Source organism: Dipodomys merriami, unplaced genomic scaffold (genome assembly GCF_024711535.1).
Source record: "Dipodomys merriami isolate MVZ:Mamm:240054 unplaced genomic scaffold, mDipMer1.0.p SCAF_6, whole genome shotgun sequence".
NCBI lineage: Eukaryota > Metazoa > Chordata > Mammalia > Rodentia > Heteromyidae > Dipodomys > Dipodomys merriami.
In genome coordinates, this window is record NW_027206179.1 from 4,074,871 (window position 1) to 4,097,216 (window position 22,346).

At 39.7% G+C, this 22,346-nt stretch overlaps 1 protein-coding gene across 1 annotated transcript in view; it reads left to right on the forward strand.

The window, feature by feature from the left end:
- LOC138813663 (vomeronasal type-2 receptor 116-like) overlaps positions 1-16,808 on the forward strand; it is a 30,382-nt gene extending 13,574 nt beyond the window's left edge. Inside the window, exons 5-9 of the mRNA XM_070002059.1 lie at positions 10,436-10,724; positions 11,105-11,911; positions 12,905-13,132; positions 14,156-14,279; positions 15,889-16,808. Of these exons, the coding sequence (XP_069858160.1) occupies positions 10,436-10,724; positions 11,105-11,911; positions 12,905-13,132; positions 14,156-14,279; positions 15,889-16,808 (2,368 nt within the window). The remainder of the gene's footprint in view (positions 1-10,435; positions 10,725-11,104; positions 11,912-12,904; positions 13,133-14,155; positions 14,280-15,888) is intronic.
- Positions 16,809-22,346: the final 5,538 nt, after the last annotated feature.

Below are 22,346 nucleotides of genomic sequence, written 5' to 3' on the forward strand. Positions count from 1 at the left end.
AAAATAATGTACAGGGGATGTACAGTTGCATGAGTAAGGCAATGAGTACATTTCCTATCCAGCATTGTTACCTCCCCATTTTTTTCCTACCATCCCTTCCCTCCCCACCTCCCCAACTCCTCCTTACCTCCTGCCCCTAACATTGTAAATTTTGTTTTCAACCTAGTGTCCTGGACATCTCATTGTAACAATAGGACAACCTACATCCCCATTTAAGCATTCTGCTATACCGCTTCTCCTGCCCCAAATAAAAAATGTATGTACAAGATGCAGAACAGTAGCATCAAATCCAGTGAAAACAGGGGTTATACCATGGGGGAAGAACAAATAAAAGAAACAAAAGAATCACATAGTCTATTATAATTTCATTTCAAACAATAGCAAGAAAGAAAAAAAAACACTCGTACCAGTCTTGAGGTACATTTTGCTTAACATCATCTTATATGGACATAGGTTCATAGCCTTTGACTTTCTCTGCTTGTCCTTGGCATGTACTAGTCATTTCAAACAAGGGAAACCATGGGACCTATGTTTCTTTGGACCTGACTTTGTTCACTTTATGTAATGTTTTTCCGAATCTTTTCATTTCCTAACAAATGGTGCAATGTCATTCTTTCTGATGTAGGCATGGAATTCCATTGTCTCTGTCTCTGTCTCTGTCTCTCTCTTTCTCTCAATGTATATATCACATTTTCTCTATCCATTCCTCTACAGAGGGGCATCTAGGTTGGTTCTATATCTTAGCTATGGTGAATAATGCTAAAATAAACATGGTTGTGCTTGTAGCTTTAGTATGACCTTGTTTGTGATCATTTGGTAAATGACTAAAAGTGGTATTGCTGGGTAATAGGGCAGCTGTATGTGGTGTCTTTTGAGGAACATCCATACTGCTTTCCCAATTGGATGAACAAGTTTACACTACCACTAACAATGCAATATGGTTCAATTTGGGTATATCCCCTCCAACATCTGTTGTTACTAGATTTCTTTTTTTAATAAGTTTTTTTATTGTGAAAATACCTTACAGATCGTTTATAATTACATGAGCAAAGTAATGTGTATAGTTCGTATCAAGAATTGTTGCCTCCTCCTTTGTTTTTCCCCTACCATCCCTGCTCTCCCATCTCCAGGACTACACTCCCAACCCTCCTCCCCACCCCCGACTCTACACCAAAGTTGTAAAGTTCATTTTTCGACATAGCATCTTGTACCAATCATTGTTGCAAATGGGTCCTCATGTATCCCTATTTAAACAATTTGTTTTTTCCCTTCCCCTCTCCAAATTATACCAACATCACATATGGTGAAAACAGGAGTTAAACCATGCTGGGGGGGGTACATACAAAACAACTAAAAGTCATCTTATAAATATGTTAGAAACAATAGCAAAAAAGAAAAAAAACACTCATGTCCTTGTCTTGAGGTTCATCTGCCCTAATATCATCTAATCTAACCATTTCTGTTTGTCTCAGACATATACCAGTTATTGCAACTAAGGGACACCATGGGACCTATGTTTCTTTGGGCCTGGCTTACTTCGCTTAATATAATTTTTTAACAAATGGGGCAATGTCATTCTTTCTGATAGAGGCATAGAATTCTATTGTATATACATACGACATTATCATGATCCATTCATCTACTGAGGGACATCTGTGTTGTTTCCATATCTTAGGAAGAAGAAGAGCCTCATCAGTAAATGGTGCTGGCAAAATTGGTTAATCACTTGTACAAAACTAAAGCTAAATCCTTATATATCACCCTGTACTAGAATCAACTCCAAATGGATCAAAGACCCCAGAGTAAAAACAGATACCCTGAATACATTACAGGGCAGAACAGGAGCAACCCTTGGTCTGCCTGGCACAGGCCAAAATTTTCTTAATAGAGACCCAGAAACACAACATATCAAAGAAATGTTGGGCAAATGGGATTTCATGAAATTGCAGAGCTTCTTCAGGGCAAACTACATAGCTAACAAGATCAGTAGAAGTCCACAGATTGGGATACCTTCACTAGCCATACAATGGACAAAGGTCTCATATCTTAAATATAACTCAAAACATTAAATCCCCCAACAACAAATCCTCAAAGAAACAACTGCCCAATAAATAAGTGGGCTAAAGACCTACAGAGAAACTTCTCTGAAGAGGAAAGAAGGATGGCCAATAGACAACTGAAGGAATGCTCAACCTCTCTAGCCATAAAAGAAATACAACTCAAAACAACACTGAGATACTACCTCACCCCAGTTATAATGCTTATAATCCAGAACACTAATAACAAAATATACTTGGAACTCAAAAAATTAAATCCCCCAACAACAAATCCTCAAAGAAACAACTGCCCAATAAATAAGTGGGTGAAACACTTAAAGAGAAACTTCTCTGAAGAAGAAAGAAGGATGGTCAATAGACACATGAAGAAATGCTCAACATCCCTAGCCATAAAATAAATGCAAATCAAAACAATATTGAGATACCACCTCACTCCAGTTAGAATGGCAAAAATCAAGAACTCTAACTTAAAACAACAGATGCTGGAGGGGACAGAAGGGAACCTTACTTCATTGTTGGTGGGAATGTAAACTTGTTCAACCACTTTGGAAAGCAGTATGGAGGTTCCTCAAAAGACTTCACATAGAGCTCCCCTATGACCCAGCAATCCCACTTTGGGGCATTTACCCAAATATTTACAAACAAGACCACACTAAAGCTACCAGCACAACTATGTTTATTGCAGCATTATTTACCATAGCTAAGATATGGAACCAACCCAGATGCCCCTCAGTAGATGAATGGATCAAGAAAACGTGGTATATATACACAATGGAATTCTATGCCTCCATCAGAAAGAATGACATTGCCCCATTTGTTAGGAAATGGAAAAACTTGGAGAAAATTATATTAAGTGAAGTAAGCCAGGCCCAAAGAAACATAGGCCCCATGGTTTCCCTTATGTGCAATATCTAGTATATGTATGAGTCAAGGGGAAAAGGTCAGATAATGTGATGTTAGGAAAATGAACCCTTAGATATGTATTTTAATGTTTTTTCTTTCATACATGTGTTTCTAAAGCATTTATAAGATTATTTCTTTGTTGCTTTGTACGTCCCTCCACCACAGTATAATCCCTGCTTTCACTATATTTGATGTCAGTATAACTTGTGGAGGAGATGGGGAAAAACAAGTCATTTAAGGATACAGGTGGACCTGTTGCAACAATGAGAAATACAAGTTGTCATGTCCACAACGAGCTTTACAACGTCGGGGCGGGGTGGGGGGGGGAGGAGGAGAAGGATTGGGATTGGGGGGGGAGGGGGGAGGCTGGGAAGGGATGTGAAGGGTAAACAAAGGAGGAGGCTGCAATGCTTGGTAAGAAATGTACGCATTATCCTGCCCATGGAATTGTAATCCCTCTGTACAGTATGTTCACAAATAAAATAAAATTAAATAAAAAAAAACAAACAAAAAACAGATGCTGGAGGGGATGTGAACAGAAGGGAACCATCCTGCATTGTCGTTGGGAGTGTAAAATTGTTCAACCCCTTTTGAAAGTAGTTTGGAGATTCCCCAAAAGACTCAATATAGAGCTCCCCTATGACCCAGAAATTCGACTTTTGGACGTTTACCCAAATGATCACAAGCAAGACCATGATAAAGCTACCAGCACAACTATTGCAGCACAACTATTATTGCAGCATTATTTACCACAGCTAAGATATGTTACTAGATTTCTTGATTATAGCCATTCTAACTTGGGTGAGGTGGAATCTCAATGTTGTCTTCATTGGCATTTCTTTTATGGCTAGAGAAGTTGAGCATTTCTTCCTGGGTCTATTTGAGGATTTGTTATTGTGGGATTAAAGTTTGTTGAGTTCTAAGAATATTTTAGATATGAGACCCTTGTCCATTGTATGGTAAGTGAAGATCTTTTCCCAGTCTGTGGGCGTTCTATGGATCTTGTTAGCTACGTCCTTTGCTATGCAGAAGCTCTTCCATTTCATGCAATACCATTTGTCCCTCCTTTCTTTGATTTGTTGTGTTTCTGGGTCTTTGATCCATTTGGAGAAGATTCTGGTATAAGGTGATATATGCAAATCTAGCTTTAATTTTCTACAGTTGATTAATTTTGACAGCACTAAAGACGCTGTCTTTCTTGCATTCTACTTTTATAACTACTTTGTCAAAGGTTATGTACCTATAGGTCTTTTTGTTAATTTCTGGGTCTTCAGTCTTATTCTATTGGTTCTCAGTTCTGTTCTTATGCCATTACCAAGCTGCTTTGATTAATTTGACTATGTAATGGAGTTTCAAATTTGGAATTGATATTCTTCCATCACTATTCTTTCTGCGAAGGATTTTTTGTGCTATTTGGGGTCTTTTTTGTTATGTATTTTTGGATTGCTTCTTTTATTTCATTGTAGTATGAGGTTTGAATATTGATAGATATGGCATTGAAATTGTAGATAGCCTTTGGCAGTATTGCCCTTATCACGATGTTAGTCCTCCCAATGCAGGAACATGGAAGGTTTTTGCACTTCCTTAGTTCTGCTTTAATTTCCTTTTTCAGGTTTTTAAAGTTTTCATCTTAGAGTCCTTCACCTCTTAGTTAAGCTAGCTTCTATGCATTTTATTTTTTTGTGAGGCTATTACAAAATGAGTTGCTTTCCTTATTTCAGGGAAAGCATTGTTGGCATGCACAAAAACCAGTGATTATTGAGGGTTAATTTTATACCCTGCTACTTTGCCAAGGTTTCTGATCAGCTCAACATCTTGGGAGTAGAGTCCATGTGGATCTTTAAATACAAGTTCATGTCATCTGCAAAGATGGAGAATTTTACTTCATCTTTGCCGATTTGCATCCCCTTTATGTTTGCATCTTTTCTTATTCCTCCAGCTAGGCATTCTAATACTAAGTTGAAGAGGACTGGAGAGAGTGACATCCTTGTCTCATTCCAGAATATAGAGGAGATGGCTTTAACTTTTCTCCATTAATTATAATTCTGGCTCTTAGTTTATCAGCCACTGCCTTTATTATATTGAGGAATGTTCCATGGATTCCTTGTTTTTCCAGAGCTTTCATCATAAAGTGGTGTTGGATCTTGTCAGATGCTTTTTCTACATCTATTGAGATAATCATATGGTTCTTTCCCTTGCTCTTGTTGATGTGCTAAGTTATATTAGTAGATTTGCATATGTTGAACCATCTTTCCATCCTTGAAATGAATCCTGTTTGATCATGGTGTATGATTTTTTTGATGAATTGTTGAAGTCAATTGGCCAAAATTTTCTTGAGAAGTTTTACATTGATATTCATCAAAGAAATGGGACTCTGATGACTCCCTGCCTGGTTTTGGGAGGAGGGTTATGATTGCTTCATAGACAGTGTTTGGTAGTGATCTTTCTCTTTCAGTTTCATGGAAGGGTTGGAGCAGTATTGGTGTGAGTTCTGCTTTGAAGGCCTTGTAGAATTCAGGTGTAAATCCATCCTGTTCTGGGCTTTTCTTGGGTGGGAGGTCTCTTATTGATGCTTCTATTTTGATACTTGATATGGTTCTATTAAGTTGGTTTAAATCACCTTAGTTTAGTATCAGCATGTCATTATTTGCTAGAAATTGATCCATATCTTTCAGATTCTCAAACTTATTAGCATAAAAATTTGGAAAGTATCCCCTTATTATATTCTGAATGTTGTTTTTTTTGTAGTGATGTTTCCATTCTCATCTCTGAGATTATTTGAGTGTGGTTTTTTTTTTCTGATTAGATTTGCTAAGGCTCTGCCAATTTTGTTAAGTTTTTTAACGAACAAACTTTTACTTTTCCGTCTGAAATTTGGTGCCTCATTAACTTTTTGGTTTCAGATCGCTCCAATTTGTTAATGAGGAACTCGCAGATCGCTCCAATTTGTTAATGAGGAACTCGCTATATACTTGCCTCTGAGTACTGCTTTTGTTGTGTCCCAGAGGAGCTGATAGATTGTGTGTTCATTTTTGTAAAATATCATGCACATTTGAATTTATTTTCTAATCTCTTCAATGGCCCACTGGTGGTTTAACAATGTGATGTTCAGCCTCGATGTGTTACAGGTTCTCCTTTGATGGCTTTTGGTGTTGAATTCTAATTATTTCCCTTGTGGTCTGAGAGAATGCTGGGCGTAATTTCAATGTTTCTGAATTTGGAAAATTTGCTTTGTGGCCTAGAATGTGGTCTCTTTTAAAGAATATTCTATGTGCTCCTAAAAAGGAAGTATAACCTGATGCTGCTTCATGAAATATTTGGTAAATGTCTGTTAAGTCTAGTTGCTCTATGCAGAGGTTTCTCTGTTGCATTCTTGCTGGGTTTATCTATCTAGCCTGGGTAGTGGTGTGTTAAAGTACCCAACAATTATTGTTATTAAATCTATGTGTGATTTGAGGTAAAGTAGCATTTCTTGGATAAATTTGGGTGCTCCTTTATTGGTGAGTAGATATTTAGAATCATAATATCCTCCTGAAGGAGAGATCCCAGAATGAGTCTTCACAGTGACCTTCTTTATTTTTTCTCATTGATTTTAATTTGAAGTCTACTTTATCTGATATTAGGATTTCAACTCCTGCTTGTTTATGGAGGCTGTTTGCTTTGTAGGTTTTATTCCAGCCTTTTACTGTCAGAATATGTTTATTTTGTGGGCAAGGTGTGTCGTTTGAAGACAGGAATAGAAGGCTCTTGCTTTTTGATCAAAGTGGACAATCTAGTTGCTGAATTGGAGACTTAAGTCCATTAATATTGAGAGTTGGGACTGAAAGGTATTTGTATATGCATGACACTCATCCGTTTGTGTGTGTGTGTGTGTGTGTGTGTGTGTGTGTGTGTGTTTGTGTGTGTGTGTGTGTGTAGGGGAGCGGTGCCTTGGCTGTTCTTGTTGGAATTACATAGTTCTCTGTTTATGGACTTCATCATTGGGTATATTTGTTCCTGTTGGTGTTCGATATGCAGAATGTCTGAGGATTTTTTGAAGAGGTGCTTTGGTAGTGATATATTGCTTCCAATTTTCCTTGCTGTGGAAGGTTTTTATTTGTCCTTCTGCTATGAATAAGAGCTTAGCTGAGTAGATTATTCTTGGTTGGTAGGTATTTGTCTTTAGGGTGTGGCATACCTCTTTCCAGGCTATCCTTACTTTTATGGTGTCTGCTAAGTCTGAGGTGATTCTGATTGGTTTGCAATTATATGTGATTGTTCTCTTCTCCTTGGCAGCTTTAAGAATTCTTTCCTTAGTTGCTATTGATCCAGAAGAGATGATAATGTGGTGGTAGGATGATCTGTTCTGGTGTGGCTTATTTGGGGTTTTAAAGCTTCTTGTATCTGGATGTGCCTGTCCTTTTGTATATTTGGGAAGTTCTCTGCTAGGATTTTTCTGAATGTATTTCCTAATCCATTGGTTTCCCTCTCCAGGCCCTCTGGTATACCTTTTAGTCTCAAATTAGGATTTCTTAATGTCTCCTGTATTTCCTGCAATGAACTGTCATGCTTGTTGGTTTTGTTATGAATATCTGTGTAATATTTGTCTCTGGAGTCTAAACTGTCTTCTGCCTCAGAGATTTTCTTCTGCCTCCTCCAATCTGCTTTAAAGGCTTTTTAGTTTGCTGTTCATCTCCTTTCCTTTTTGCTGGTCTTTCTTAATGGTGGCCAGCTCTTTATTAAGGTTTTCTTTTAAGTCTTGAATAGATTGCCTTATCTCTCGGAGTTGGTTTTTGGACTTCTCTTTCCACTCTTTTATCTGGGTTTCTATCTTTCCATTAGACTCTTTCTTCTTCTTTTGAAGTTCCTTTATCCTTTTATTTGTGGAGGCCATGAAGTCATCTATTAACTTCTGGTAGGCCTGGTCACCTTCTCTTATAGCCCTAAGCACGTGTCCAATTTTTCATTCAGCAGATTTATCAGCCATGCTTTTAAAATAGCTTGAGTATTATCATCTAGGTCATTCTGGGACACTCTGTAGCTTATTTACATTGAGATGGTGTTGGGGTTTGTTGATTGGCCATGTTTCCTTTGTTTCTGCAGTTAGTTCTACCCATTTGGAGGTAAGAACTACACAGGTATGAAGGTAGGACAGTCTTTTAGGGCCGGAGGCAACCAGGTGTAATATAAATATATAGATCTTAGGGGTTCAGTATTATGGGTAGGTGTTTCCCTATTTAGCTCTCTTTTTCTTTGCTTGGAGGGGGATGTTGTGGCTCTGAGTTAGAGAATGCATATAGTTGTAACTTTTGAGAAGATGTAAGATTGTCTGATAAGTAGTCTGCATCTTAGAGGTAACAGGATGTGCCCTTTGTACATGGTCACAAGAGAACCAACTCTAAGTTTGGGTCAGATAGAAACCCTTAGGGATCAGTGGACTGGAGCAGATGAAAAAGAGAAGGGTTAGGATTGGAGAGATATAAATTTAAGTTCAGAAGAAAATTTGGGTATAATGATAGTAGAGGGGTAAGAACTGCTTAGAGGACAGCTATATGCAGTTGAGGCTTTGTTTCTAAGGGTAAGAGGTAGAAAATAATTCGAAGAAATGTTATGTAGGGAACTGCTTAGAGAGCTAGATAAAGTGAAGAAAAGAAGGTATATATAGATAAGAAAAAAAGTTATATGTAAGTGTATTTGGAAAAGTTGCTGAGATTAGGGAATGGTTTATTCAAAGAGTATTGGTATGTCACTTAATCTAAGATAACTCCTGTAATTTTTGTTTACATTCATAGAAGGAGGCCTTTCTTTGTGTATACAACTAAACAGGGTAGCTCTGATGGAGTAGCATTATAATATGGAGAGAATTGAAAAGGGAATTGTAAGAGGAAGCACAAAATAGAAAATAAGGAAATTGAAAAGTGGAAGAAAAAAACAATTAATAATGGAAAATAGAAGATTTAAATGAAATAGAAAATCCAAAAAAAATTATATACAAAAGTAACACAGAGAAATAAAAACAACAAAGATCAGATATAGAAAATAACCTAGAGAGTGAGTTTCTCTGGTTGTTTGGGGAGCTTGAGTCTCTATATATTCCTCAAAGCCAATTACTGATAAAACTGTATGCTTTGCTATAGTCTACTTTACTTTTGGCTTGGTTGGGACTAGACAGATTTCAATGAGGGGGAGTTACTGCTATCTAGAGTCCCACTCTAAAAAGGCACTGTGGCTGAGATGGTAGAACACTAGCCTTGAGCCGAAGAGCTCAGGGAAAATGCCTTTGCCTAGAATTCAAGCCCAATGACTGACAGAGAAAATTCACAGACTTTCTTTGCTAGGCTGCCCTGGGGCAGCTGGGATCCTCCTGGAAAATCCAATGGAAGCATTAGTGCTAGCACCAAGCAGGGCATACTGTTTATTCTGGAGTGTTGGTCCAACTATTTCATGTCTGACACAGCAGTCTAAAAAAAAACCCTGATCCACACTTATGCCTGCTCACAAGGAGGTTGAATCCAATACCTGCTGTGGTTCACAAGATTGGAGGAAAAGCATTTCCCAACCACTTGTCTCAGTTTATGTTCACGATTCTGAGATTTAACTTTAATTCTCTCCCTCCATGCAATGTAGGAGGATTTCTGTCCATAGAGAACTATTAACACTGATGATGGTGAAAAAGAAGCCAGCTTCTTTCCACAATTTCTTACACATCCTTCTCTGTTGTTTTGTTCTACTAAAGAAGTACCTTCTGGTCCACACCACTTGACTCAGATGTGTTCTTTGTTGGGTGGTGGAATCTTCATGTTCTATCTTCCTTGGCTGCCATCTTGCTCTGCTTCTTGGGAATCCCCTTGAATGATATTTTCTGAGTCAGCTTAATGTGCCTCTACCACATAACATGAATTGTATTTCTTTGTTTTCTTTAATTTTCTCACAAGGCAAGATTAACTTCTTTGCAGGAGGGTGAGCCATCTGCAATCGTCTGGCAAGTGAGCACAGAGACAAGGCAGCCTGTTTTCCTATTTAGTACTAATACAGCAGGCCCTGTCTCTCTCCTCATATGGGTTGAACTTGGGCAAACAAGCTGCTCCCAATTTGAATTAGATTTCTTAAGAGTTTTCTCAGATGCACAGCTAAGTCAAGGTACTTAATGACTTGGTATGTGAGCTGGGCAAGCTCTTATGTCCCAGCCGACACCAGTGTTTTTCACATATCCATACATTCCAGAGAGGAAAAATCAGCTTGCTCATCCCCCCCACCCCTTTCTACAATGCCAGAAGAATAGTCATCTCGTGTATGCTGATCAAGGCCCATTCAGGAACTCTCCTAATTTTAATAACTTGTCTAAGACCCCAAATTATAATGTCATCCTGTTGGAAGATAGGATCTACATATACTACTGTGTAGAGAGAAGCATTTTATTCAACAAAGTCATGAAATTTGCAATTAATCATTTGTAATACACATATCCATACCAAATTTTTGTGACCTCTGTGCAGGATAAACTTACAGAAATACCAATTGCTTCTGACCTTGGTGTTAGCTGTTGAGGAGATCAACAAGAATGCCCATCTGCTACCCAACATGACTCTGGGGTTTGAGATCTATAATGAGAAAGTCAAAGATACTGATATGTTAGAGAATCTTCTCATCTGGCTGTCTGGGATGAATACAAACAGCCCTAATTACAACTGCAGAAGAGACAGCAAAGCTTTAGCAGTACTCACAGGAACCTCAACCACATCTGTCCCAATTGGGACACTGCTAGACCTCTACAAACTACCACAGGTGAGGCTGGAAGGGGTGGGCAGATGTGAAACAATGTTCACATTGACTCTGTCCTCTACAGGCTGAACAAAAAACCCTCCAAAATGCATGATCTCACAGGGAAAAGACTAAAAAAGTGAGTGGGGCATACTATTTTCTTTGCTGCAAAAAAATATATAAAATATAAAGAGATGTTTTGAAGAAACTAAAGGATAATCCAAAGCTCTAAGCCTTATCTGTACATTTTTACAAAGAGCTTGGAACATGGGAAATGTATTTGCAAATGGGATAAGCAAACTTTTGTTCCCACTGTTACCAGTTGTTGTGTAGTTCATATAAGTACCGAGATTTGCCTATGACCATTCTCTTCCTGGGGTCTGTGTTCATTTTTTTCCCTGTAGTTCACATTTGGGACATTTGATCCTCACCTGAATGTCCTTGAAATATTCAGTACTGTCTATCAGATGGCTGCCAAGGACTCAGCTCTAGCTCTGGCCATGGTCTCCTTGATGCTTCATTTCAGCTGGACATGGGTGGGACTGTTCATCACTGAAGATGACTTTGGTGTGTGGTTCCTCTCAGAATTGAGAGAAAAGTTGTACAAAAATGGAGTCTGTTTGGCCTTTGAGAACATGATCACTTATACTGAACTTGCAGATTTATCAAATGATTTATGGATGCATCGCCAGCTAATGGAATCATCAACCAATGTGATTATCATTTATGGGGACAGTAAATTTCTACTAAGCGTTATTCTTAAATTTGGGCACTTTTTAATTACAGGGAAAGTCTGGGTCATGAACTCACCCTATGATGATGTGACCATTGGTAGATATTTTCTGCTTGATTCTTTCCATGCTCCTCTCATCTTCTCTCACCATCATAGAAACACTTATGGGTTCACCAATTATATTCTGGCAGATATCTTGTCCAAGAACTCAGGAGTTTACTCCCTTCCCAAGTCATGGATTCAGTCTGTTTATTGCCTACTGATTAAGTCTGACTGCAGAGACTTGGGGCACTGTTCATACAATGCCACACTGGATTGGTTGCTGAGGCACATTTTTGACATGACCATGTCAGAAGAAAGTTACAACATCTACAATGCTGTATATGCTTTGGCCCACGCCCTCCACCAGATGTGTCTTCATCACATGGAAGAACCACCAGTGCACAATGGAAAGCCAAGGGCATTTCTCTCTTCACAGGTAATGGCTTTGCTTTTGGGTGACCTACACTAGGCATGCAGACTTTCTGTAGAAGCTTTCAAATCAGATGGCTTCATTTTGGAATATACAAGAGACACTAGGCCTGTTGTGGTCTCAATGAAATGATTGTAGAGCTGGGAAGACAATGTTCTTAAAGAATGCTGCATTCGTGACAAGGAAGTGCTGTGTCTTCTGACCCCATCTGCACTAAATGTGGAAAAAAGCCTTCCCCTTTCCAATACCATATTTCCATATTCACTTTGTACCTTTTAAAAATAACAAATTGAGGGTGACTAGTTCTTGAAAACCTAAGATTTTCTATGCACAAGGAGCCCACACCTGTGTCCTACCCCTGAATACAATTAACCCAAGAACCCAGAGGTTGAGTTGTGGCTGAAATGATAGAATTCTTATGTTCAAAAGAAAAAAGCACCTCATGATTAGTGCCTAGGCCTTGAGTTTGAGCTACAGGACAGGATACACACATTCACACACACACACACACACACACACACACACACACACACACACACACACACACACACATAAACACACTGATACCCACACACAATGAACTAAGTCTTGCTTAAGATAATCTTTCATACTTGCCATAAATACTCTATGATTCTACTTAGTTCATTATTTACCTATATTTCAGACAGACTTTCTGATCAGAATCATAAAATAAGTGATTGGAATTCACTTTAGAGTGGTGATTGAGGTCTGTCACAATATAATTCATTATTTGGTTGGATGTGGCTGGAGTCTCATTCCTTTAAAATTGAGTTTCTGCATCCCATCCTGGATAACTATGTTTTAGAACTTGGTAACACTTTAGTCCTCTGTGGGCCTACATTTGATACAATTGATTGGATTCCTGTGGTGCTAGTGAATTATGTGGTGGGAATTGAGGCTAATCTGTGTGCATCCATTGTTCTGGGGTTCTGTGATAACTCTGGGAATCACTTCACCATACTATAATGTCTCTTTTAGCTGCATCACTTTTTGAAGAAGATCCAATTTATCAATCCTGTTGGAGACCAAGTGGTTTTGAATGAAGAAAGGAAATTGGAGGCCGAGTATGACATTATGAGCTTTTGGAATTTTCCTAAAGGTCTGGGACAAACGGTGAAAGTTGGCAAGTTTTCTCCATTTAGACCACACAGTCAACAACTGATTTTGTATGAAAATCTGATAGAGTGGCCCATAGGAATTACCAAGGTGATTCATTTGTACTTTTTGCTCTCTCATTTTTTAAAAACTGTATTGTTAGTATGAAGTAGCTGTAGAAAGAGCTTAGAATTCCCTTAGTGATGTTATGAGTTCAAGGCTTGTCCACAATGTCTCCACACCCTTATTTCTTCCCCGTAGTTGGTCTTTTCTAACTGTAATACCATGATGTATTATACATAAGCAATAAGCTTATCCTGTTTTTAAGCTTGTTAAATAAAACTATGTCTCAGTGATGGACATTTCAAAAGTTCCTTTTTCTGAAAGTTTCTTATTAACAGATTCATGGAGGGAATGTGAGAACTCTTCATTACCATTATGTTGTTATATATTTGCATATTGAACATCATAAAAGTTAAATAACACCTGTGACTCATCTTTCCAGCACTGTGACCAAATATCTGAGAGAATCAAATGAGAAGGCAGAAGGGCTTGCTTTCCTTCTGTCTGGAGATTTCAGACCGCGGTTGGGTAGATTGTTGATTTTGTGTCGAGACAGGATGTAATGAAAGGAGCATCTGCCAGTGAAGTTCACCCACCTCATGGAAACTGGGATGCCAAGGGGGAGAGATGCGAATGGCCCTGGGTACAGCAGCACCTTCCAAGCAATTAGCCATGCTTTAGAGTGTGGGTTTGAAGTTTCCCTGATTGATTTTCCTCTCATGCTCTTATTCATCTACTCACAGATGAATTAGAGAGAAAACACATCATCACCACAGTACAAGAATGGGATCCAATTTAAAAAATTGTATACAAGATTTAATTTCCATTTTCCAATTTCCTAGAATCGACATGTTAAAGGCTCCATGTCTTCCTGATAGCATGAGGGGCTGGGTGTCGAGGTCCCCCATGTTCTTCAGGTCATGTTAGATGAAACTGTAAAATGGTCAATCAATTCATTGGCTGTATTTATATAAAGATTATGTGTTTTGATCAACTTATTCCCCATCACTGGAGTGTTTGGGAGGTAGTTAAAAGATGAATAGTCACTAACATTCATCTGAATGGTCTCAGACTCCTCAGTCTGTGTGCAGTGAGAGCTGTGGTCCTGGATTCAGGAAGGCCTCTCTGGAGGGAAATGCTACCTGTTGCTTTGATTGTACTCCTTGCCCAGAGAACGAGATTTCTAATGTGACAGGTGAGTCTGTACAGAGAAATTCCACACCTTTCCTTCCTAACATTCAAGCCATTGGAGTGATCTAGTAGCAAGGCAAGAATACTTGCATGTTCATACAAAATTCCATGGCTACTGTTAGCCATATTTCTCCTTAGAAGAAGCAACCCAATGGTTCTCCATTATATACCTGATTCTATTTTTAATCTACTACAGGCTTTATCTTGAGAACATCCCTGTTCCCCTCTCCTTGGTCACATTTTTTTGTATTTAAAGAAAATATAAAAAGGAAAAACAGAAAATATCAAGTACCAGTTGTTGATCTTTGAAATGATGTGCAAATGATCATGGAATTCTGGATCTAACACAACCTTTCATTTCTGAGTCCCATTGCTGGTCCTTTCTAATTAAATTTAATTTTTCCTTAGCATATTCTAATAATGTAAAGGGCTTTGTTTGGATAACTCCATATCTGACACAGGCACTACGTTGACTAGCAAATCTTCAAACATTATTGATTTGAAGTAGTTTACCAACTCCATTTTATTTGGCTTCTCCATTCAAATATAATTGCTTCAGAAGTTGTTTACAATCTCCATTTCATTTGGCTTCTCCCCCCTCCAGTGATCTTTCCCAGAGCTTATCATATTGGTGAAGGGGTATTGTTCTTTTTTCTATTTATCTTTATTGTTTTCTATTTGTTTTGTTTTGTTTTTTTCAGTTGTGTGGAGTAGCATTGTTCTTGACACAGATCAAATGCTCAAGAAGTTTTTGTTTAATGTAAGGAGTAGGTTGAAGTTTGTATTAGGCCCTCTTGTTAAAAGTGAAGTGGTTGGGCTGCTTCCCTATTCTCCATTATTTCTTGAATGAGTAGAAGAGAGCCAGAGTGATATGACCTGTCAAGAATTCAGCACATATGCTAGGTAATTATTTATTACACCTGAAATCCAACATAGTCAGGCACTTGAGATTTGAAGATGGAGCTTTGATGCAATGATGGGAAGGAAACTCCATAAGATTCTTTCCCACAATTAAGCAACAATGATGTTGGAATGCAAGCTGTGGGTCAAGTGGGAGGGTGGCAGTGTTTGGCATGAATTCTCTCAAAAAATTCCCAGGGCTAGCTTCAAATACTGGAAGAAAGAAAGAAGAAATGAGAAAGAAAGGAAGAAAGAAAGAAGGAAGGAAGGAAAGAAAGGAAGAAACAGAAGAAAGAATGCAGGAAAGTAGTAAAGAATAACAGAAAGAGAGAAAGAAAGAGAAGAAAAGAAAGAAAGAAAAGTGGGAGTGAGGGAAGTAGGAGGAAGAGCGGAGGTAGGGAGGAAAGGAAGAAAAGAAGGAAGGAATGGATGGGGAAAGGAAGGAAAGAAAGCAGGAAGAAAGGAAGGAAGGGAATGGAAGGAGAAGGAAAGAGATAACCAGGAAAAAGAGAAAGGGAGGAAGGAAAGAAGAAGAAATGTGAGAAAGAAAAAACACACCTGAATGTATTTTGATATAGAGAGGTAGTCTACATGGTAGTGAAAGCAATACAGGTCAAATGGTGGATCGGGAAAAGGAGTTGCTTAAATGAAAGGGCATGAGAGGAAAGAGAAATTCTTAAAACAGATTAATAGTGATTCTCACTTCTCACCAGACATGGAGCAGTGTGTGAGGTGTGCAGATCATCAGTTTGCCAGCACCCAGAGAAACCAATGTCTGATGAAATCTGAAAGCTTCCTAGCTTATGAAGACCCCTTGGGCATGGCTCTGGCCTGCATGGCTCTTTGCTGCTCTGCACTCACAGCTGCTGTTCTTTGGGTGTTTATCAAGCACCAAGACACCCCCATTGTCAAGGCCAATAACAGGATCCTCAGCTACACCCTGCTCATCTCCCTCATCTGCTGCTTCCTCTGCTCCTTGCTTTTCCTTGGCCGTCCACATACAGTCACCTGCATCCTGCAGCACACCACATTCGGAGTGATCTTCACTATGGCTGTTTCCACTGCCCTGGCCAAGACCATCACTGTGGTTCTGGCCTTCACACTGACTACTCCAGGGAGAAGGACGAGGAAGAGGCTGGTGTCATGGGTTCCTAACCTAATCATCCCCATCTGCACCCTTATCCAGGTGACTCTCTGTGGCTTGTGGCTGGTAACAACTCCTCCCTTTGTGGACACAGATGCGCACTCTGAACATGGCCATATCATCATCCTGTGCAACATGGGGTCCCTCACTGCCTTCCACTGTGTCCTGGGATACCTGGGTGCCCTGGCCCTGGCCAGTTTCATGGTGGCTTTTATGGCCAGGAACCTGCCTGACACCTTCAATGAGGCCAAATTCCTAACCTTCAGCATGCTGGTGTTCTGCAGTGTGTGGCTCACCTTCCTGCCTGTTTACCACAGCACCAAGGGGAAGGTCATGGTGGCTGTGGAAGTCTTCTCCATCTTGGCTTCCAGTGCAGGGCTTCTTGGCTGCATATTTGCCCCCAAATGCCACATCATCTTGATAAGACCTGAGAGAAATTCTCTGTCCAGGATCAGGGAGAGATCACATTGTGGAAGAAACAAACATTAAGATGAACCTAATTGTTGCCTAGAATGTTTAGAGGCTCTGAGAGCAAACTGTACCAATTTGACAGTTAAATCTTAATTGAATACTTTGACCAAAGAAGTTACTCTTATTCATTCCTCTGGTTATGTTAGAGTCATAGAAAATTCCCAACAAGTCCTCTTAAATTGCATTCTAACTTGGATATAATATGCTTCTTCCAGTGTAATGTGCCTTTTATGCCATCATTCTTCCTTGTGAGTACATTATCTACTGTGCTTCTTCCTTTCAATCCTCTCTGTTATTCTTCCTAACTATGCTATTTTGCTGCTTGTACATCACTATATTTCTAAGGCTAGTAGTATATGAATGTTAAGTTGTCGAATATTTCCATGCTTTCATTAAGGTAACTCCAGTCCATTCTCTGACATAGCTGTGTATTTCTGCTCACATATTTGCTTTATTTCTTTTTTCTTTTTTGTACATTTTTTGTAAAAATACTGTACAGAGGGGTTCCAGTTACATGAACAAGGTAATGAGTACATTTTCTATCAAACATTGTTGCCCCTTCCTTTGTTTTCCCCCTACAATCCATTCCCTCCCACCTCCAAAACTACTCTGACCCAATCTCGCTGAAGATGTAAAGTTCTGTGTGAGTCTTTTTCTTTCTTTGTTCCTCCCACACGGCATCCCCCTGTTTTCACTGTGTTTGATTCCAGTGTCGTGGATCTTCTATATACATTTCTCTAATTTGGGGAGGGGAAGGGAAAAAACAAAATGCAAAAGGGTTAGAGTTTGACACATTGTAACAATGAGATGCACAAGACACTGTGTAGCTCACATATTTTATATTTTTGTATATTAGTGAGTATATTTTTTTAGAAAATCTCTCATTCTCTCCCTTCTTTCCTTAAGAATTTTAGAGCAGAATGTTTATTTGCTCCAGTTTCCCACAGGAATATACATTTTATTTTTTTCTGGAAGAAATGTGAGGGCACCAAAATAACTAGAGTTGTCCAAATGAGCAGTGGGAGCAAACATTATTTCTCATTGAAAGCCAATGATAAAGATTGCACAATTGACCCAGCAAAGCCTTGTCATCCTAGTCCCTAAGAATCCTCAATATCATTGGAAGGAGAAACAGAATCATTTATAAGAAGAGAAAAAGCTCCCCAAAGAGAGGACAAAAACATTAGATAGGCTCAGACTCCATATCTCTCAATGTTCTCTATGATTCTATGAAAACAAGAATGATTCAGAAGAGTCCCTTAAGAAATAAGAAGTGTTGAGGAGCTTGAAGTGGGAATATTGTCAGGCCACCACTGCATTGTACAGTCAGGAGGAGTCCAAAGGGCAAGCAAGATCATGTTTCTGAGTCCAGAGATATTGACATCATTTAATGCTGTAGCTGTGGCTCATTGGAGTGACATCACCCACGCATGAATGACAGAGACACACACAGCACTATCTCTAATTCTGCTGGGCCATTGCTGGAAAACAGAAAAGCATCTGCACAAAGACAGAAATGTCTGGAAGCCAAACAAAATATTTCGAGTTTCAATGACTCAAAGAAGAGAGGGCTCCCAGTTCTATATAGGTGTAATGACTGCTAAATTTGGACTAATATGTATTCAACACAGGAACACTGATGAATTTTTCTACCATAAATCTTTAATGAGAAGCAAAACACCCTAACTAAACAAAACAAGTGAGTGTTAGACTATCATGTCAAATGTCTATATCATCCTTTTGAAGACTCTGATCAGTTGCCCACTAGAGAAACAGGAACAAGGAAACTTCAAATCCAATAAGTGTTTGCCCTTTATTAAGTGCAAACTTACCATTTTATGCTAATAATAAATAGCAAGAAAAAATAAATAGCTATTTGCCCTTATATTATACATTCATCCTACTCCAATAGTAAAGGAAGTAAGCATTAAGTCATTTCTAAGGAAAGAGTTTAAGATACAATGGACCTGTTCCTGGGTTCTCAGTGAAATAAAATGGGAGTTTACCTTGTCAATGGGAACAAACTAACAGAATTATCCTAGTCTCATGCCTTATATCCATAAGCATCAAGGCCAATGCAAACACAGCTGTAACAGTGTGTGTCTGTATACTTACGAGCTACATTAAAATTGTTCACAATTTTCTGAGCACCTATGCCTCAGACCTGTAAACTTCATTCCTCAGAGAGCTGAGATGTGAGTATCAGTGTTCCAAGCAAGCCTGGGGCAGGAAAGTTCATGAGTCTTTTATCTGCAATGAACCAACAAAAGCCAGAATATATCTTTGGTTCAAGTGGTAGGGCACAAGTTTTACAGAAAAACAATGCTCAGGAAAAACACCTATTCCTTGACTTCAACTATCACAACCAGCACCCAAAAAGCCCACATAAGAGCACAAGGTCACTTTCATTTTTCTAGTTGGTCTTGATGTAAATTCCATTTCAAGTACAGAAAGATGAAGCATATGAAATAAAAAGAGCAACACAGAACACAGTGGGCATAGCTGGGCAAATAGGAATCTCCAAAGAATATCATTGATGCTGTTTTTATAACTGAGGTCTAGACCTTTAATATCATTGTGATAGTCACTTTGCAGCACTCAAAAAGAGTTTACGATAATACATGTATTGCAGTTTGGGGAAGAACTCAATAGGAAACAGAGCCAGTACTGTATAGGTAGAAAGAAAAAAATTGTTTTGGTTTCCCATTTTGGTAATTAAACACAATTAAGAATGTATAAACCATGGTCAATTGTGGCAATCACACAAGTGCTGAAATAATTTTTACTACTCTATCCTACCATCCGGCTAGCCAAAACCATTATGTCGGTATTTATAATTAAGAGGTGATCATTCCAAGACTCTTCACTCATCAAATACATCTATACTTACTGGATAGAGCTGCTGCTGTGTTTAGACACTACCAAGGGGTAAAGAATCTAGAATGGGGAGTGGGAACCAGATGGTGATGGGACAGTAGGGAAACACCACAGCTCTCTCCAACAAAAGAGAAAGTTCGAGTTCTAATGCTTAATTTCCCCAAGCATCCAAGAATAACAAAAAGATGAAAATTCAGAGAAATACATGTGGTGGAAAAAAAAACAAAAAAAGAAAGAAAAGGAAGAATTTCAGAGCAGAAAAGTGTGAAAACCCCTCCACAAACCTTTACTGGCTGCATGGCAAAGTGCCCAGCTATGGCCTGACTGGCCCTGCAGGGACTGCTGAAGTCCCCAAAGACACAAGCGGTTGTCTACAGATCACCTGCGCAGAAGACCGCTGAGGTATATGTGCTGGCCCTGCTAATCCTGAGGAATAGAGAAATCTCACAGCTGGGAGCCTGCATAAAGACCCCTCCCCCACCCCTCCCCCACAGAGCAGAGGGGCTCCATCCCACCAAAGCCACTCAGCCCCATGGCCCCGTGGGGGGAACCCCAGACCTACAGGGGTTTGCCCGCAGAATGCCAGTGTAGAAGACTTGTAAGGTATTGGTGCTGATCCATAGAGTGCAAACAGAGACAAACCTCAGTGTTCAGAAACTGTACATAGAAGCCGGGCGCCGGTGGCTCACGCCTGTAATCCTAGCTACTCAGGAGGCTGAGATCTGAGAATCGCGGTTCAAAGCCAGCCCGGGCAGGAAAGACCGTGAGACTCCTATCTCCAATAAACCACTAGAAAACCGGAAGTGGCGCTGTAGCTCAAGTGGTAGAGCGCTCGCCTTGAGCTGAAGAGCTGAGGGACAGCGCCCAAGCCCAGAGTTCAAGCCCCATGACCGACAAAAAAAAAAAAAAAAAAAAGAAACTGTACATAGACCCCTGCCTCACACCTCCGCCCATGGCAACCCATGGTATGCACAATCCAGCCTGTGGCATCCACAGCCTGCAGCATTGACACAAACAGCATCAATAGACATAGAGACAGAGGTGAAACACTGAAACAGAGCCACTAGTGCCCAGCCCAGTCCACAAGCATCTACACTGAATCAGATTGCAGAGGCAACCAATGACCTACATAACACAGAAACTACAGTTGGAGAGTTCCCAACTAGTTCCAAGGTGAGTACCCCACAAGGGACTGCATATCCCCCCTCAAGGGAGACCAGATCTGGTGGAACCCCCAGATCTTGACCCAGACCCCTGCCTCAACACCTGGAATACAGGACCCACTAAAACTGGGAACTGTTTGAGTTGTCCACCAGCCCATGGAGCACATCCAGCCAGCCAGTCTAGATCAAGAGCACCCCTGGAAGGGAGCTTAAACACCTAAGCCAGGAACAGTGCCTGGGGATCACAACAGCTTACAGTGCAAGAAACCTGAACTGTGTACTCCAGGCTGCATAACACAGGCAGTATATCCAGCAGCACAGGTCCAACTGGTGTGCCACAGGAGGGTGACCAGGAGCCAGGGCGAGGACCAGGCCTGGTGATTGGGTGCCTGAGCAACATAACCAGCTCCTCCTGATTGAAGTCAGAAGCTGAACATATGCCTCAGCAGAGGGTAAAAAGCAGGGAACCACCTCCTGGAAATCGTGCCTATGACAGCAAAAGACCTGTGTCTCCAGGGCAAGAGAACTAGAAGCCCTAACCCCACCAGGACTTGACCCGTATATCCAGGTTGGGAATTGAAAAACTAAGGCCACCAGCAAACATACAAACAAACTCAGAGTGAAGGGTTGGATTAAGATCTAGTAAGCAAATGCCCCCGGTTACAAATCAGTAGTAGCTATCCTGATATCTGACAAAATAAACTTTTCATTAAAATCAACACAAAAAGACAAGGAAGGACACTACATATTAATACAGGGAACAATCCAAGAGGAGTATATTATCATTATCAGCCTATACTCCCCAAACATTGTAGCACCAAAATATGTTAATCGAAAACTCTCAAACTTACAGAATAAAAATGGATCCAAATATGATAATACTGAGACTTTAATACCCCACTCTCACCAAAGAGCAGGTCCACCTACCAGAGGATTGGCAAAGAAGCTACCCAATTATTAAGTGAGGCCATATTTCAAGCAGAACTAACTGACACCTACCAAGTTTTTCACCCAAAAATGACACTGTACATGTTCTCCTCAGCAGCTTATGGAACTTTCTCCAAAATAGATCATATCATAGTTCATTCAAGGAAATTCAGCAAATACAAGGGGATTGATATAATCCCCAGTATCCTATCCAACCACAGTGGAATCAAGCTAGTTCTCAATGACAAAGCATACCATAGAAATTACTCAAATACATGGAAATTGAACAGCACACTTGTAAGCAACACCTGGGTAACGTAAGAAATTAAATAAGAAATTATAAAGTTCCTACGATTCAATGAAAATGAATACTCATCACAAAGAAACCTGTAGGACACAGCCAAAGCAGTCCTGAGGGGCAAATTTGTCACCCTCAGTGCCCAATCAAGAAAATAGAGACAGACCAAGTAAATAATCTCACATTGCAATTCAAACTGCTAGAAAAACATGAAAAAATGGAACCTAAATTACTAGACAGAGCCAGATAATGAAACTGAAACTGGAAATTAATGAAGTAGAGAATAGGGGA